Source organism: Bombina bombina, chromosome 4 (genome assembly GCF_027579735.1).
Source record: "Bombina bombina isolate aBomBom1 chromosome 4, aBomBom1.pri, whole genome shotgun sequence".
Lineage (NCBI taxonomy): Eukaryota > Metazoa > Chordata > Amphibia > Anura > Bombinatoridae > Bombina > Bombina bombina.
In genome coordinates, this window is record NC_069502.1 from 648989563 (window position 1) to 649009752 (window position 20190).

The window sequence follows — 20190 nt, forward strand, 5'->3', positions numbered from 1 at the left end:
AGGTGAGATCTCTCACTAATTTGTTGACATCGAGGATGGTTTGAAATAAATCGAAATCTCTCGATGGAACAAAATTTAAGCCATATCCAAGGACCTTTCTCTCGATTTCAGTAATGTGATAGGAAGACAAATTAATAACAGAGAAGTCACTCATTAGTACCTGTGCCCCCACGTGCTTCTGTTGTCCCTCACAGGATATCTTTGCACTTAGACACTTGTGGGTTATGTTCTTTGTATTTACCCCCCTCTGGGTTGTTTCGGGGCCCACTGAAAAACCTGTGTGTTTGGTTCTGGGTCACTAGCCATTAATTCCCTGGAAATGTTAGCCTGGGAATAATGGGAGCGTCCTCTTCTCTGTCGCCCTCTACCACCCCTTTTGGGTATAGCCCCAGTTCCCTTAGAATCTTTGAGTATACTTTTGGGTAATGTATTAAATTCTGTATTGTCAATTAGTTCTGATACCTCTCCCTCAGAGCCTAAGCAGCCTTCAGTATCAAAACTTGATGCAAATCTTTCTTCATCGGTCTGCTCATGCTCTGAATCAGAGAACACAACTTGTTTAGGCCCAGTTCCCCTATTGGCTGTCTTTTTACCTTTATTAAATTTATGTTGTGATTTATCTTGACTTATACCTTGATCAATGGGTTTCTTGTTGTTAGGTGTTTGTGACCGCATTCTACCTTTTACGCCAAATGTAAACTATTCCATTGCTATAATCTTTCTGGTCACGCGAATACATTATTATTATTATTATTATTATTATTATTATTATTATTGGTTATTTGTAAAGCGCCAACAGATTCCGCAGCATATTTGGAATGTTTCATTTGATTAATTTTTTTTAGACTCTTCCATCACACTTTTAAGGATAGCATCATACTCTGGGTATACCTCACATTGCTTATATTTGTTCCTATCCCCTTGCAACATAGTAATTTTATTTTTAACCTCTGCCAACAACATATCCTTATATTCTATAAGTAATGAAATAAGTTTAAGAGAGCAGGCTGTTAAAGCTTGGTTCCAACAATCAATAAATCCAGGGTGTTTTATATCATATGTAGGGCCTTTGTTTATACTTAAGCCCCTAGGTATCATTTTCATGCTTATATATTTAAATAAAATCAATTTGTCCCATTTAAGTTTTTGTTCTTTCTTTTTTAAATTCTCCAAATCATAAAATAAATCTCCAAGCACTGTATTCGGTGTATCACTTTCAAATACATCTGCGAATTAAAGTGAATCCCAATTTTCTTCATCCATCTCATTAAGAGAATAGAAGGAATCTGGTTGTGACATATTATCCATATATCCAAGAGAAAAAAACCTTGATAATGCGTAAAGCTGCTCAAAATTCTTAACCCCTTAATGACCACAATGTACCCTGTATATCACTGGTCGTTAAGGTTTTTTTCAGGACATAATAGCACAAGTCTAGCAAGAACACGCTATTAATGCACTCCCTCCAGCAGGCTTTGTGGAATAGAGCAGTCTCAATGCTGGTGGCAAGACCGCGCTATAAAACAATCCAGTCCCAAAAAAAAAGGCCAGTGACATACAGGGTACGTTGCTGGTCCTTAAGGGGTTAATACTGGAGATTAATCTTATACAGCAAAAGCTGCTAATGAGTCACCAGACCTATATATATATATAGATCACCTGACCTCAGTGTGGGAGGAGGAAAAATGCCTAAACTTCAATCAGGGAAAATAACCGAAAAAATAAAGATTACCAAAGTTCAGAGATTATTAGTGCCCAAGGGGAGGCTGTCACCTTTGCGACATGTGGTGCAAAGCAAAGTGGAGTACATGTAAAGATTAGATCAATGATATGCGTAAACCACAGTTAATATATCAGTGTATCTCATATACCAATCTGTTGTCACAGTAGCCACATTTCTTACTGCTATGGCAAAGCTCACATTTCACCTACAATTGTGAAAATGTCCTGCTTTTCAAATAGATACCAAGAGTACTATAACAATTTGATAATAGGAGTAAATTAGAAAGCTGCTTAAAATTGCATGCCTTATCTGAATCATGAAAGGAAAAAAAATCAATCATGAACAAAAAAGAGCAGTACCACCAATATCTTTAACAGATTTATTCAGCTCATACAGCCAGACCACAGGGATGACGTTTCGGAAACTAGTTCTTAGTCATGTTGTTGGATATTCAGTGTTATTAAAAGATCATCATATTACTAGTCAGTGTTTCTTTTTTTTTTTTTTAAATAAATAAAAGAAACTTTCAGAACATTTGCTAGTCTCTAGTATAAATGCAACTACATATGCTTTTAAATTAATAAAGAGAACACTAAAATGCTCTCTTAATGGGACCATCTAGTGCAAATTATTCACGAACACCATAGTCCTAGAACAGGTTGCAAGACAACTTTGTGTTTACACCTCATTTAAAATAAATAAAAAAAAGATTGGTAGCATGAGCAAGTAAATGCTGCTGATCTCATATTTTATTTTTACTATGGTCAAAAAAGAGTTACAACAGTTTACATATTTTTTTTGTCAGCTTTATATTTTTAACTAACTAAGGAAGTTGGATAACCCCTGTTTATGGTTTTTATGTGCCTTCTCCAAGATTTCAGGTAGCGGATTGTAAAGCAAATGATTTCAGGTAGCGGATTGTAAAGCAACACTATTTATGTTCTCCTAGACTCTTCCTAAAGTTTATTTCATCAGCTTCTGTGCCAGAAGTTAAAAACAAACTGCGGTCTGCATTTTTGGAAGTGACTTATAGCTTGCAGTCTAATCTTTAAAACAGATGGGGGTGGAGATAAACTATATGAGATAAAATATGCATGCAAGGAACTCTGGAAGATGTTACTAGGTCAGTAATCCAAGTAATGCCAAGCATACTCTTGAAATGAAATACACTGGCCGTTAACGGTTTTGTTTGAAGAAGCAGTCTAACATATGTAGCTATTACAAGTATGTAAGAACTGCAACAGTATATGTTTTCAAGATAAACAATATCACTAACAAATATGTTTTTAAAGTAAACAACATCAGTAATAAGCAGACTCTTTTTAGGGATACTGTCTATTTGTTTTGTGCAGGGTTGAAAAGCAAGAGGTCATATAGATAAATATTGCAGGGATTACATAGAAATGATGACAACTTCTGCACATCAGAGAGAAATTAAAACAAGGCAGTGATTGTCAGCTCATAATGCTTTGATTCTGGCACTCTGGCAACTTTAGCTCCCTATGCTGTACTGGGTATGTGTGAATTTAAGTTGTTCTTTTGCTTAATTTCTCTTAACAGTTTTGGCATTGAAATAAACTGAGAATAGTCGCACAGCAAATTATCTAAGAAAGCACAAACAGAAAAACTGCCTGTTTCAAGTTTATTAAAGGGACATGAGTTCCTACATTTAAATACAGTACTAATATGTCTACCTGCATTCTACACTCTGAGCATGTGCACTGGGTGCCAATTGTAACATCGCCAACGAGTATTGTGAATGCATGGGGGACAAATAGGTGTTCTTTATTTGGTTTAAAGAATGAGGGGCACTTTTTATAATAATGAAGTCTTAACAATCAGTTATTTTTAAATCTTTTTAATAAGGAGTCCCTCAAAGATCTTGTAATAGTATAGAAGTACTGGATCCAGTTATTTATTTATTTTCTATGTTAAAAAGGTTTGACACCCTTGTAAATTGGTTCCCACTAAAAATGGCACAACCTTTTTGTTATTGGTTTTTTTTTGCTTCCATCTGACTTGCTTTAGACTTTAAATTGGCTTACCAAGTGACACTCCATCTTCCACACCCCTTTTGTACCTTTATAAGGATGAACTCTAATATACCCATAGGTGTACAGGACGTGGCTTGCTCATCTTTGAATTTTTAGCAGTGGGGGCTTTTAGGGACTTGTTTTACCCACCTTGGGGCTTACATTATTTCCCTGGTGAGGTTCTCTGGGAGGAATGTCTGGGGGACACAGGCAGGCTGGCGTTTTTTGCCGGAGCGCTCAAAGGCTTTTTTTCCTATTGGCACTGCCATGTTACTTGTGATGTAATCAGTCAAAAGGTTAAGTGTCATTTCCTCAATGTTACAGGCTTTAAATTCACAGAGGTTGTCAAATGTATGTGTTTGTCTGCAGATGGAGTTTGGAGAAGCTGGTACAGTTTGAAGGCTGCTGTTTTGTGCTTATCGTAGAATGGAACTATTACTGCTCAAGATGTCCTTATTAGAGAAATTTTAGGGCATTTAAAACCTTTCTTCTACTGATTGATATAATAGAAAGCTGGTGTCTTTTATTGAATTTCCAGTATTGGAGGCAATTAAAATTGTTTTGAGTAAATTTGCAAAATCGTAAACAGTTTGTTGTTCTTGGGATAATTCTTAAAACCTTTCCCTTGTAAGAATTTTTTTTTTCTTTTAACATTTTTTGTGCAGCTCCTCCTAAAGTTGATGCTGCAATTACTCATCTCTCAAAGAAAATGCTGTTCCCTATGGCAGATTCTGGGACATTTTGTGATGTCATAGATAAAATGATGGAAGCAAATTAAAAAAGATCTTATTTTATACAAGCTGCTATCTTTTGCCCTATATTGTCTTTTAAGGAACGCTTGGAAGTTGGAAAGCTAGGGGGGAGTCTTGTGGTGCAAGGTAGAGAGTCCCACAAGATAGGGGTCAATCTGGAGAAGTCTGGTAGATGGGAAAGTGAGGAGTTACCAAGAGAGGAGGTTATGAACAGAGCGAAGGGAACGGGAGTGAGAGTTTCTGGAGATGAGGTTGGAGATATATGGGGGAGCAGTGCTATTGAGAGCCTTGAATGTCAGAATCAGGATTTTGTGTTTTAATCTGGAGGTTAGAGAAAGCCAGTGAAGGGATTGCCAGAGAGGTTCAGCAGATGCGGATCGACGTGTAAGGGAGATCACCCTGACAGAGGCACTTAATATGGATTGTAAAGTAGATAGAAGGCAGCTAGGGAGGCCAGAGAGGATGTAGCTACAACAGTCAAGGTGAGAATTGATGAGACAGTGGATTTAAGTCTTAGTTGTGTCTTGTGTAATGAAGTGCCAGATGTTTTTAAAGTGGAGGCGGCAGGAATTGGCCATCTACTGGATGTGGGGAGTGAACGGGAGATCTAAGTCAAGTGTGACCCAAAGACATTGGGTATGTGGGGTTGGGGTAATGTTATAGTAAATTGGGTGGTAGGGATTTTGTAAGAGTGGGGAAAAATAAGGAGCTCAGTTTTGGAGAGCTTTAGCTTAAAGGGATATGAAACCCCATACATTACTTTTGTTCTGAATAAATGCATTTGTATGCATTGGGTTTGATTTCTCTGTTATATAGTGACTGCACATACTAATTATTTTTATTTTGTTTTTGACTATGCTTATGCCCCGGTTCCCTCCCTTACCTTTATATAAACCAAATTGTAGTTGGAGTGCTTTTGATTGTACAGGTAGAAAACCCTTCATCCAAACGGCTTGGGCCTGATAAAGGTTTGGATTCTGTAATAGTTTGGATTTTGCAATATTTGCATCTGTAAAATGCGACAGTTTGGAGAGGGGATGGGACAAAGTGTAAACAAAAATATCTTCTGTCATTTAGGCAATATGTACATGTTATAATACAGCTTATACATGCAACCTAAAGGTAGTTTTATATAATGTTTAATACTTTTGTATACATAGTACCCTCAGAAAGATAGTACAGTACTGGAATCAGAAATGTAATATTTGTTGTTTTAAATAAATATAGACTATTATTTGCATTTTAGAACACAAAAAAAAAATACTCTGGCAGAAAAGATTGTGACTTATGAATAGGGAAAAATACATTTTTGATAATTTTATATAAAAAAAAATATTAATTAAAAAGTTTGGATTTCAGAATAAGATTGGATTTTGCAATTCCAGATTTGGGGATTTGTACCTGTATTACATAAAGTGACTTTTACTTAATATTGTCTTCATTTATACTCTTCCCTTTATCATGACAAGCCTGATTTACTGTCTGTTTATGGGGTTGGAACTTTAGCATTATGTGTACTGTTTTTATAGTCTTTATAGTTTTTGGAAGATGTATAAAGGTATTAACATTTGATACTGCCTGAAACATTGTCATAAAAAGAAATCCTATGTTTACTTGTTCATATAAAAATGTCTGAGACTGAGCCCTAGCAGTTTGTACTACTGTGTACCACGTACTGTAACAGCAGAGATGATAGATTCTTGGCTCCTTAAAGCAGACTCTTATATGGTTCCGTGTGCTCGGTTCTGAGTCATCTGAAAGGCACAAAGCATTATCATCATAGGTATTCAGCAGGTTTGTTTCCCAGACATAAAGTGAAATTATGTTACGTCCAAATGTGGAGCTGACTAATTAGGTTTGGCTGATTACTCTGAATTATTGGCAAGCTAAGAATAATAGTAAAAATTGTTATCATTATTGTAAATAATAATAGTAATAATGATAGTAATAATACTACTAATAGTAAAAATAATCGCACATTTGTATTATTATTATAAATTTACCTGTGTAATTATCATCAGCTGAAGTATATGAATACCCCCTCACTCTGTATATGTCCAAAGGAGCACAATAAACACAGCTATGTCCTGTGAGAGTTTTCTTCATAGCACCTACACTTCTGCAGACGTTCCAAGAAAACTTTGATTTGTTAAAGCAACACTCAAGTCCTAATTAAACTTTTATGATTCAGAAAGGGCACACAATTTTAAGATTTTTTTTCCAATTTACTCCTATTATCAAATTTTGCAGTCTCTTTATATTCACACTTTTTGAGGCGCCAGCTCTGAGCATGTGCACAAACTCGCAGGGTATACGTATACTAGTCTGTGATTGGCTGATGTCTGTCACATGATACAGTCGGCTGGCAAATGGAAGTATAAATAAATTTGTCCGAAAAAAAATCTACTGCTTTGGTGAAGTTCAGAGTACGTGTTATTGCATTGTCTTTTTATTATGTACTTGTCAATTATGCAATTCTACTGTATTTAGTGGCCCTCTTTAAAAAAAATTGAATATGTTTTAAAATGCCCTGTTGTACACGAATTGAGGGGAAAATGAATACAATTGAAATGTCTTTTAAATTCTTTTTTTATTATGTATATATAAAAAAATCAATATACTTTATTACTAAGATGAATTCGTTTTCCACTGATAATTGTATGCTCCAAGATGTAATTTCTTTCCTTTCTCTCCATTAAGCGGCTGCAACAGAAGAACCGGAGGTGATCCCAGATCCAGCCAAGCAGACAGACCGCGTGGTGAAAATAGCTGGCATAAGTGCAGGAATACTGGTATTCATCCTACTGCTACTTGTTGTCGTTTTAATTGTCAAAAAAAGGTAAGAATTCTAAGTGTTCTGTTGCCATGTTATTGATGATTTGTTTTATGTCCGTGTCCAGGTGGAAATGTGAGAATTTTGCAATAAAACAATGGCTTGTGAACTTTACATTAGTGATATAATTAGCACGACCTGTTTTATAGTCGACCTGTTGCCACAAATCAACCTGTTAAATACTTGTCTCTGCATTAACAAGTCGTAATAAGGCATCTGGTATAAATAATTTAATGACAGCATGTGTTAATTAGTTCTAATGCTAGCCAAAAAGTTGTTCATTATACAAGGTGTCCCTTTCTAAACTAATATTCTGTGCAATGCAAAGACAAGGGTATAGAACATGCTAGTTTTCTTAATTAGTATTTTTGATTCAACAATGTTCACTTTTGAATTTAAAAGACTATGCTCCTGTTCATATTTTTACTAACTTAAAAGGGAGATTCTAATGCACAAATAAAAATGCTTTAATTTGTTCTTTCATCTAATGGTATTTGTTTCCCTCCCCAACAAATATAAAGTCCCACAACACATTGCAACTCCTGATCAGGAAACAAGTGATTGGCAACTACTTATGGAGACTGGTCCTAAATGGCTTATTGGCTTTTTCCTGCTCATGAGCTGCAGTGTGTTGCACTTTAGCTATAAGTTTAAACCCTTTTGACTGGGCTAAACACCTAATAATTAAAGGTCAATAATGCCAAAATTGTATGCTATTACTAATTAGTATATATAATTAGCATGCGAATGTTCTTTTAAAATGTTCAAAATGGTTTAATAAAGTTAAAAAGTGCAGCTTTTGACTTCTCTACTACATGTTTATGGTACTTAAATGATATCCTAAATATGCTGAAGAAAACCAAGTTTTTTGCTTTCCTTTTTGTTTAGCTGTTAAGAATACTTATCCTCTAAATGTAGACCAAATGGTTGGATTTCTGACACTAATATAAAAAAAATATTTAGCCATTTCGATGTTTGTAGAAGGTCTCACCTTTCATGCTTTCTTCATTCCTGGGCTAGCTTGTCAGTCATTTTGCCTTTTCCACAAGTGTAATAAGGGGCAATAACAGCATATAACTTCACTAGCACTTGGTGCCATTCATGGTGGTCAAAATATCATGCACGGAGGTTACACCATCTTGCTAAAATGATTGGCAGCTGTTCATGGAACCATGGGAAACATAAAAGGAATGTCCTTTATATGTCTCAAAACGGCTAAAGGAGAGTTTTACCTTTTAATTTGTGTCCTTAATATAAAAAAAATACACTAGCTTGTATTCTGTACACTTTGCGACAATATTCTCTTTGGGTGTATGTTGTAAAAAAGTAGCTTTAACACAAGCTTCACAGAAAATTATAATAAGCGATTGCCCCTCAGTCTTTGTGCTTTCCCTGGCTCTCTGCGCTGGTTCTCGTAGGGTATGTTGACCTTTTGCAATGACTCAGTACTAGTCATAAAGACCCAATATGTAGCTGTGGGCTGAAATACAGCATTTGCTTTCCTATGGCATAGAGAGCCCACGATTCATTCCAATTACTAGTGGGATATTCACTCCTGACCAGCAGGGGGCGGCAAAGAGCACCCCAGCAAAGCTGTTAAGTATCACTTCCCTTACCCATAACCCCCAGTCATTCTCTTTGCCTTGATCTCGGGAGGATGGTGAAGGTGTTTGAAGATATTAATCCTTTTATGGGTACTTTTCCCTGCAAGAATTTGGGGCTATGCTGTGTCCATGTCAATCTCCTTGGTAGGAGTAATGGTGGCTTTTAGCAGTTGGAAAGGTGCGAGGTGGTCCTTGCTTTATTTCTAGCACTTATGCTACCCCTTTGATAGAAAATCAGAGTTGTTTTTCTGTTCTTTTTCTCCGGGTCCCTGACAGATGTTGATGTATCAGTCACACCTTAGAAGCTGTTCCTGCCCTGCAGCTGGATTCACAGGTATGTGATTTTGCCTTCTAGGTATTGGGGGCAGCACTTTAGAGGCTAAACCTCTGTGGATCTTTTGTATGGGACTTATTTATTTTCCAGGGTATGAAAATTTGAGTTGGACTGTATTTCCTAAAAAGGAGCATCTAACTATATTTTACTTAAAAAAAACAAAAACAAAAAACATAAATATAAATGAGGAAGAGTTAGGAGGAGAATATTTATGGGTTAATTTCTTTATGGGTTAATTTTCAGCCCTAGATTTTGAGGCTGAGATGGCTGGAGGTTTCAGGGTTATTTTGTTTTCCCTGTTTTGGCAGTTTTTTTGTTTCTAAATTTGGTGCTTTTTTCCACACACTTAAGGGCCGGTGACGACGTGGTCACGTGTTTCTCTGTTCTTCCGCTTTTTTTCTCATAGCGTCTTGAGCTGCGGAGTGGCGAGCTGCTGGGGGTATTTATTATTTTGCTCAGGTTGCTAGTGGGAGCTCCTGGTTCTGGTGAGGATATAGAGGTAGCGTTTTACTTCTGATCTCTTTATGCAGTGGGGTATTTTACTTCTATTTAGTTTGTTTATTTTGTGAGAATTTTCAAATACTTTTGCTTTTATGGACACTGAACTAGATGTTGCAGCTTCTTTAGTTAAATGTTTACTTTGTTTAGAGGCTCAGGTTATGCCTCCCTTGCAATTGTGTTCCACATGTTTAGATAAGACTTTAAAGATAAAATGTTTCATGAGCTTGTCTCTCAGGATAATGCTGTCCAAGCCGTGCCTCAGTTACCACCTCAGATGCCTCATTCTATGTTACATGAAGTGCCCTGCGGTTCCTCTCAACCTCCTTCTGGAGGTGTTTATTTACCTACGGATTTCGCTGCATAAATATCAACTACTGTGTCTGCAGCTTTATCAGCTTTTCTGGTTTCTGGTAAACGTAAGAGGAAGTTCAAGTAAATTAATGTTGGTAATAGTTTTGACTCCGCTAAGGCTGCGTTAATCTGTCACATTTATCTGATAAGTCCTCAGAGGCTTCTGAGGGTGAGTTATCAGATTCTGATACTGCCATGACCAATGCTACAGATTCAGAGGAGATTAATTTCAGATTTAGAACATCTGAGTGCTTTTGAAGCAGGTTCTTGCTACTTTGGATGAAGTTGATTTATCTGTTGCAGAGAATTCAAAGAGGTCTAGTAAACTTAATAGGGTATATGATGTCCCTGCTTCTGTGGAAGTATTTCCAGTTCCAGATAGTATGGCAGATATTATTACTTAGGAATGGGACAAGCCAGGGATTCCTTTTTCTCCTCCTTTTAAGAAAATGTTTCCTGATGCTGTTAGGGACTCAAGGTAGAGGAGGCTATCTCTACTTTGGCTAAGAGAACTACTATTCCTATTGAGGATCGTTGTTCTTTTAAAGATCTTATGGATAAGAAGCTTGAGACTTTTTAAAGAAAATGTATATTCATCAGGGTTTGCAGTGGCAACCTGTTGCTAGTATTGCTACAGTTGCAGGGGCTGCATCTTATTGATGTGATGATTTATCTAATCTTATCCTAGAGGAGACTACTATAGAGGAGGTGCAAGATAGGATCAAAGCTCTCAAGTTAGCTAATATCTTTATTTGTGATGCCAATATGCAAGTTCTTAGAGTGGGTGCTAAGATTTCTGGTTTTACTGTTCTAGCTCGCAGAGCTCTGTGGTTAAAATCTTGGCCTGCAGATCTTACATCCGAGTCTAAGTTGTTATCTTTGCCTTACAAGGGAAAAACTGTGTTTGGTCCAGGTCTGGCTGAGATTATTTCTGACATTACAGATGGGAAGGGTTCTTTCTTACCTCAGGATAAGAAGAATAGACCTAAGGGTAGTCAGAGTTCTAATTTTCATTCCTTTCGTAACTTTAAGGGGCAAAAGTCTTCCTCTTCCAAATCGGATCAAAGTCCTCTTGGAGGTTCGGTCAGCCCTGGAATAGGGGGAAGCACACCAAGAAGCCTTCCACTGATTCCAAATCAACATGAAGCTGCTGCCCCCGATCCTGTAATGGATCTAGTAGGGGGCAGACTTTCTTTTTTTCAGCAGGCTTGGATACGATATGTCCTGGATCCTTGGGCCATAAACATAGTATCCTATGGTTACAGAATAGGATTCAAATCATGTCCTCCCAGGGGCAGATTCCATCTGTCAAGGTTATCTGCAAATCAGATAAAAAAAAAAGATTTCTTAAATTGCATAAAGGACCTATCATCCCTGGGAGTGATTGTTCCAGTTCCCTTAGAGGAACAGGGTCTGGGATTCTATTCAAATCTTTTTGTTGTTCCCAAAAAGAAGGGCACTTTTCGTCCCATTTTGGATCTAAAGTGTCTAAACTAATTTCTCAAGGTTCCGTCCTTCAAAATGGAAACCATCTGGTCCATTCTTCTTTTGGTTCAAGAGGGTCAATTTATGACTATAGATCTGGAGGATGTGTATCTTCATGTTCCCATTCACAGGCATCATTACCAGTATCTGAGATTTGCTTTCCTAACCAAACATTTCCAGTTTGTTGCCCTTCTATTTTGGCCTTGCTACAGCTCCCAGAATTTTCACAAAGGTTCTGGGGGCACTTTTGGCAGTGGTCAGGTCTCAGGGTATTGCTGTGGTGCCTTATTTGGACGACATCTTGGTTCAATGCTTTGACATTTTGGCCTCAACTAGTTTTGCTCCGGTTTATCAGATTTCAACCGGACAATATCACCTCAGTGGCCTAAAGGCTGTGACACACTGCAAGAGATGCGGCGCGAGGCAAAGCAGCTGCTTCGCTCCGCGTCGCATTGCTTCTGAAGTTGAAATATTTCATCTCTGAGCGCTTAGCTACGCGACCTGACGCCGCAGAGTGCTCAGAGATAAAAAAGCAGAGTGCTCCGCTTGCAGTGTGTCACAGCCTTAAATCAATCACCAGAGAGAAACACGGAGTTCCTAACCAATGAAGGAGTTGACTCGCATTCTTGAGTGGGCGGAATCTCTAGATTGTCATCTCTCTGCCATCCACGTCTCAGGGGTGGACAACTGGGAAGAGGATTTTCTGAGCAGGCAGTCTTTGCATCCAGGAGAGAAGGCTCTCCATCCAGAGGTTTTCACAATGATAACCCTCAGGTGAGGGGATCTGGAGTTGGATCTGATGGCGTCTCATCAAAATTTCAAACTTTCAAGGTCAAGGGATCCTCAAGTTGTTTTGATAGATGCTCTGGCGGTTCCTTGGATATCAATCTATCATACCTATTTCCTCCATTTGCTCTTCTTCCACGAGTCATTGCTTGTGTCAAACAGGAGAGAGTGTCTGTGATCTTAATAGCTCCTGCATGGCCTCGCAGGATCTGGTTCGTGGATCTGATAAGGATGTCATCTCTTCCACCGTGGAACTTGCCTCTCAGGAAGAACCTTCTAATTCAGGGTCTTTTCCTTCATCCAAATCTAGATTCTCTGAAGCTGACTGCTTGGAGATTGAATGCCTAGTTTTGGATAGACGTGGTTTTTCTTAGAAAGTCATAGATACTATGCTTCAGGCTCGTAAGCCTGTTACTCGTAAGATTTACCATGGTATGGTGTAAATACCTTTATTGGTGTGATTCAAAGGGGTTTTCTTGGAACAAAGTTAAAGTTCCTCAAATTTTGGCTTTTCTTCAGGAAGGTCTGGAGAAAGGTTTGTCCGTCAGTACTCTAAAGGGTCAGATTTCGGCATTGTCAATTCTTCTGCACAAACGTTTGGCAGTTCTGCCAGATGTTCAGTCTTTTTTTCAGGCTTTGGTCAGAATTAAATCTGTGTTTGTCGATTGCTCCCCCTTGGAGCCTTTATCTTGTTCTTAAGGTTTTGCAGCAGGCTCCGTTGGAGCCGATGCATTCTATTGGGATTAAGTTGTTATCTTGGAAGGTTTTGTTTCTTATTGCTATTGCTTCTGCTCACAGAGTTTCTGAGCTTTCGGCTATGCTATTTGATTCCCCTTACCTAATTTTTCATGCTGATAAGGCAGGCCTTCGTACTAAGCTAGGGTATCTCCCTAAGGTAGTATCAGATTGCAATATTAATCATGAAATTGTTGTTCCCTCTTTTTGTCCTAATCCTCCTTCCTAGAAGGAACGTCTTTTGCATAATGTCGATGTTGTGCATGCTCTTAAATTTTACCTTCAAGCAACTAAAGATTTTCAGATATCTTTTGCTTTGTTTATTGTTTTTTCTGGTAAACATAAGGGTCAAAAGGCCACTTCTACTATTCTTTCTCTTTGGTTGAGAAGTGTTATTCGTTTAGCTTATGGCTCATTCAACTAGAGCAGTCTCATCTTCATGGGCTTTCAAGAATGAAGCCTCTGTGGAACAGATTTGCAAGGTGGCCACTTGGTCCTCTATTCATACTTTTTCCAAATTTTACAACTTTGATGCTTTTGCCTCGGATGAGGCTTCTTATGGGAGAAAGGTTCTTCAAGCGGTGGTGCCTTCGGTATAGGTCTAACTGTCTTGTTTCTCCCTCCCTTTCTTTCTGTGTCCTCTGGCTTGAGTATTGGTTCTCACTAGTAATTGGAATGAATCGTGAACTCTTTGCCATAGGAAAGAAAACAAAATGTATGCTTACCTGATAAATTTATTTATTTCCGCGCATAGAGTCTCCATGGCCCACCTTTGCTTATAATTTAAACGACAGTTTTTTCTGTACAATACTCAGGCACCTCTATATCCTTGTGTTACTTATTTTTCCGTTCCCTTCAGCCAAATGACTGGGGGTTATGAGTAAGGGAAGTTATACTTAACATCTTTGCTGGGGTGCTCTTTGCCGCCTCCTGCTGGCCAAGAGTGAATATCCCACTAGTAATTGGAATGAATCGTGTACTCTCTATGTCCGGAAATAAATAAATTTATCAGGTAAGCATACATTTTGTTTTTTATGGTTTCTGCAAGTCTTTGCCTGTTGGTGTGTATATATTAATAGGGGATTTGTGTCTCCTCTTTTCTGTCAAGATTAAATAGACATTGTAGGTAAAAAACAAAACAAAAAAAATCAATTGAACAAATGAAAAGAGTGACAATTTAAATGTTTAAATATTTTTTTTTATTTGAAAAAGTGAATGCTGTGTAAATCGGAATTTACAGGGAATGTATTTTTGTGCACAAATAATACCTACCTATCCATTGGTAACGGGTAGATTCTCAAAATTTTTGCAGAGTTTGAGAGATCTAAACTTGCAGACAATCACGTAGTACATACAGATCAAATTGCAGTGTAGTAAGTGTCAGTTTCATATACACATTAGTGAGTATGGTTTTTGTTTTGAGATCACCTTGCCTGCATACAATAGGCAAGATTAGTGAAACCTCCAAGATAACATGTTCAGAGAATATATAATGGTACAAAACATGTAAATGTAAAAAATAAACTTAAATATTACATTTTAACCAGTTTTCCAATTTACATCTATTATCAAATAAGCTTAGTTCACTTTGTATCCTTTTTTAAAAATTAAAGAGCTCAGGAGTGTGTAAAATTTAAATGCTTTTCTGGCAGCAGCGTTTGCAATGACGTTTTATAGTAAAGCTATACATAGTTGCAAACATTCCTGCTATAGACTGCTAAAGACGTATGCAGCTCCTAAACTACCATCAGCCTACATTGGTTTACTCTTCAACAAAGGATACCAAGACAACAAAGCCAATTTGATGATAGACATAAATTAAGTTGTTTAAAATTGCATGCTCTAAGTCATGAATGTTTATTTTTTATTTTACTCTCCCATTATGTTTAAACAAAATTTAACATCAGTCCCGTAGTGTACTTTGTTAATTTCTTTTTTTTATGGTGGAAAACAAGGGGAATGCCTCTCAGTACACAGATGCATAAATTTGGAATTAGTTGCTCAGATTAATAAATGCACTTCATTTTCAGCATTCATTTAAAGGGACATTAAACACCTTAAGATGCTAATATAAATAGTTTAATTGCATGTAGTATAACAACTTTGCAACTTTCATTATTTATTTTATTCTCCTTTCCTGTAATTTAATTCTGAATATTGTGAGCTTTCTAATTCATGTTAAACATGGCAGTGCAGACACAGCTGTATTCTGTGGTTGAACACTCTAGTAAGCCATTTATAACCATTCCTAATTGGCCTCAGCAGAAAATGTAACCTAAGTGGCTTTGCCCACTGCTTTATGGACATTAACTGTACCCTTATTTTTTTCAATATATAAACTAATATAATTTAAAAAAAATACATGTGTACATTATTCTCAAGCTAATCTTTGCTCTAACTACACCATTTAAGCAATGATTTGTTTAGTACAACTCAAAATAGCAATTTTCACAGATATCTTGAGATTCCCTTGTGATCTAATATAACCAATGTCAGAACTAAATGAATGCTGAAACAACCTCAAATGTCCATTCCCATAATCCTTTAAGAAAATTTCTAACACTGTTGTATGTTGTATACTATTTTTAGTAGCAAGCTTTTGAGAATTTACCCCTACCCTTGGTTGTAGTAGCTGGCACGGGCAATTTCTATCCTGCAATAAGAGATCACTGCTTACACATGTTAAAATAATATTCTTCAGCATGAAAAGGGTTACCTAAAAGTTGTTAATTTTTATTATGAAACAAACAGGAGATCAATAGCTCAAAATAACCCTCTCATGGTACTACTGGGGACATTGACTATAAAACATAAGAAGAAAAAACTAATAATCTATATTACATAATAAAGTGATCTTTTTATATACAACATATTTACTTTAATATCCATTTAAGCAGAAAAAGTAGGTTTATCCAGAGTGAGTTTTTTTTTTTAAAGCTTTCTTTTATATAGTATAAGTACAAAATTGTTTCTCTTCTTGGCCAAAATAAAAAGTCACATTTCTAAACCTTTGTATTTTCTACATACTGTGCCTATATGTGCCCCCTTATAAAGAAAACCATCATATCACCCCGGGTAAAATAATACTTATGAACTAAATTAAAATAAAATCTCTCTTGAAGCCAAAGGGTGAAAGTTGAATAAAAAAATTCAGTTGACCAAACCTTTTAGTATTTGAGGCATTTAGTTTTCTTCACAAAATAATTTGAGGATAGTGCAAGTAAATAGTGGGTAGATTCCATTTAAAATGGTTATTTGAATAGAATTAAAGGGGTAGAAAACCCAAGTTTTATTCTTTCACGATTCAGATGGAGCATGCAATTTTAAACAACTTAGGCCTAGATTTAGAGTTTGGCGGTAGCCGTCAAAACCAGCGTTAGAGGCTCCTAACGCTGGTTTTGGCCGCCCGCTGGTATTTGGAGTCAGTGATTAAAGGGTCTAACGCTCACTTTGCAGCCGCGACTTTTCCATACCGCAGATCCCCCTACGCCATTTGCGTAGCCTATCTTTTCAATGGGATCTTTCTAACGCTGGTATTTAGAGTCGTTTCTGCAGTGAGCGTTAGAGCTCTAACGACAAGATTCCAGCCGCCTGAAAAAAGCAGGAGTTAAGAGCTTTCTGGCTAACGCCGGTTTATAAAGCTCTTAACTACTGTACCCTAAAGTACACTAACACCCATAAACTACCTATGTACCCCTAAACCGAGCTCCCCCCACATCGCCGCCACTCGATTAAAAATTTTAACCCCTAATCTTCCGACCGCCACCTACGTTATACTTATGTACCCCTAATCTGCTGCCCCTAACCCCGCCGACCCCTATATTACATTTATTAACCCCTAATCTGCCCCCCACAACATCGCCGCCAGCTACTTACAATAATTAACCCCTAATCTTCCGACCGCAAAGCGCCGCCACCTACGTTATCCCTATGTACCCCTAATCTGCTGCCCCTAACACCGCCGACCCCTATATTATATTTATTAACCCCTAATCTGCCCCCCTCAACGTCGCCGACACCTACCTACACTTATTAACCCCTAATCTGCCGAGCGGACCTGAGCGCTACTATAATAAAGTTATTAACCCCGAATCCGCCTCACTAACCCTATCATAAATAGTATTAACCCCTAATCTGCCCTCCCTAACATCGCCGACACCTACCTTCAATTATTAACCCCTAATCTGACGACCGGAGCTCACCGCTATTCTAATAAATGTATTAACCCCTAAAGCTAAGTCTAACCCTAACACTAACACCCCCCTAACTTAAATATAATTTTAATCTAACGAAATAAATTAACTCTTATTAAATAAATTAATCCTATTTAAAGCTAAATACTTACCTGTAAAATAAACCCTAATATAGCTACAATATAAATTATAATTATATTATAGCTATTTTAGGATTAATATTTATTTTACAGGCAACTTTGTAATTATTTTAACTAGGTACAATAGCTATTAAATAGTTAAGAACTATTTAATAGTTACCTAGTTAAAATAATAACAAATTTACCTGTAAAATAAATCCTAACCTAAGATATAATTAAACCTAACACTACCCTATCAATAAAATAATTAAATAAACTACCTACAATTACCTACAATTAACCTAACACTACACTATCAATAAATTAAATAAACACAATTGCTACAAATAAATACAATTAAATAAACTAGCTAAAGTACAAAAAATAAAAAAGAACTAAGTTACAGAAAATAATAAAATATTTACAAACATAAGAATAATATTACAACAATTTTAAACTAATTACACCTACTCTAAGCCCCCTAATAAAATAACAAAGCCCCCCAAAATAATAAATTCCCTACCCTATTCTAAATTAAAAAAGTTACAAGCTCTTTTACCTTACCAGCCCTGAACAGGGCCCTTTGCGGGGCATGCCCCAAGAAGTTCAGCTCTTTTGCCTGTAAAAAAAAACATACAATACCCCCCCCAACATTACAACCCACCACCCACATACCCCTAATCTAACCCAAACCCCCCTTAAATAAACCTAACACTAATCCCCTGAAGATCTTCCTACCTTGTCTTCACCATCCAGGTATCACCGATCCGTCCTGGCTCCAAGATCTTCATCCAACCCAAGCGGGGGTTGGCGATCCATAATCCGGTGCTGAAGAGGTCCAGAAGAGGCTCCAAAGTCTTCATCCTATCCGGCAAGAAGAGGACATCCGGACCGGCAACCATCTTGATCCAAGCGGCATCTTCTATCTTCATCCGATGACGACCGGCTCCATCCTGAAGACCTCCACCGCGGACCCATCTTCTTCCGGCGACGTCCAACTGCAGAATGACGGTTCCTTTAAGGGACGTCATCCAAGATGGCGTCCCTCGAATTCCGATTGGCTGATAGGATTCTATCAGCCAATCGGAATTAAGGTAGGAATATTCTGATTGGCTGATGGAATCAGCCAATCAGAATCAAGTTCAATCCGATTGGCTGATCCAATCAGCCAATCAGATTGAGCTCGCATTCTATTGGCTGATCGGAACAGCCAATAGAATGCGAGCTCAATCTGATTGGCTGATTGGATCAGCCAATCGGATTGAACTTGATTCTGATTGGCTGATTCCATCAGCCAATCAGAATATTCCTACCTTAATTCCGATTGGCTGATAGAATCCTATCAGCCAATCGGAATTCGAGGGACGCCATCTTGGATGACGTCCCTTAAAGGAACCGTCATTCTGCAGTTGGACGTCGCCAGAAGAAGATGGGTCCGCGGTGGAGGTCTTCAGGATGGAGCCGGTCGTCATCGGATGAAGATAGAAGATGCCGCTTGGATCAAGATGGTTGCCGGTCCGGATGTCCTCTTCTTGCCGGATAGGATGAAGACTTTGGAGCCTCTTCTGGACCTCTTCAGCACCGGATTATGGATCGCCAACCCCCGCTTGGGTTGGATGAAGATCTTGGAGCCAGGACGGATCGGTGATACCTGGATGGTGAAGACAAGGTAGGAAGATCTTCAGGGGATTAGTGTTAGGTTTATTTAAGGGGGGTTTGGGTTAGATTAGGGGTATGTGGGTGGTGGGTTGTAATGTTGGGGGGGGGGTATTGTATGTTTTTTTTTACAGGCAAAAGAGCTGAACTTCTTGGGGCATGCCCCGCAAAGGGCCCTGTTCAGGGCTGGTAAGGTAAAAGAGCTTGTAACTTTTTTAATTTAGAATAGGGTAGGGAATTTATTATTTTGGGGGGCTTTGTTATTTTATTAGGGGGCTTAGAGTAGGTGTAATTAGTTTAAAATTGTTGTAATATTATTCTTATGTTTGTAAATATTTTATTATTTTCTGTAACTTAGTTCTTTTTTATTTTTTGTACTTTAGCTAGTTTATTTAATTGTATTTATTTGTAGCAATTGTGTTTATTTAATTTATTGATAGTGTAGTGTTAGGTTAATTGTAGGTAATTGTAGGTAGTTTATTTAATTATTTTATTGATAGGGTAGTGTTAGGTTTAATTATATCTTAGGTTAGGATTTATTTTACAGGTAAATTTGTTATTATTTTAACTAGGTAACTATTAAATAGTTCTTAACTATTTAATAGCTATTGTACCTAGTTAAAATAAATACCAAGTTGCCTGTAAAATAAATATTAATCCTAAAATAGCTATAATATAATTATAATTTATATTGTAGCTATATTAGGGTTTATTTTACAGGTAAGTATTTAGCTTTAAATAGGATTAATTTATTTAATAAGAGTTAATTAATTTCGTTAGATTAAAATTATATTTAAGTTAGGGGGGTGTTAGTGTTAGGGTTAGACTTAGCTTTAGGGGTTAATACATTTATTAGAATAGCGGTGAGCTCCGGTCGTCAGATTAGGGGTTAATAATTGAAGGTAGGTGTCGGCGATGTTAGGGAGGGCAGATTAGGGGTTAATACTATTTATGATAGGGTTAGTGAGGCGGATTCGGGGTTAATAACTTTATTATAGTAGCGCTCAGGTCCGCTCGGCAGATTAGGGGTTAATAAGTGTAGGTAGGTGTCGGCGACGTTGTGGGGGGCAGATTAGGGGTTAATA

General features: G+C 37.4%; 1 protein-coding gene across 6 annotated transcripts in view; it reads left to right on the plus strand.

The window, feature by feature from the left end:
• Positions 1-20190, plus strand: part of PTPRK (protein tyrosine phosphatase receptor type K) — an 865926-nt gene that overhangs the window by 691725 nt on the left and 154011 nt on the right. For all 6 annotated transcript variants that reach the window (XM_053710702.1, XM_053710703.1, XM_053710705.1 and 3 more), the window contains exon 14: positions 7209-7347. In XM_053710702.1, coding sequence (XP_053566677.1) covers positions 7209-7347 — 139 coding nt within the window. The remainder of the gene's footprint in view (positions 1-7208; positions 7348-20190) is intronic.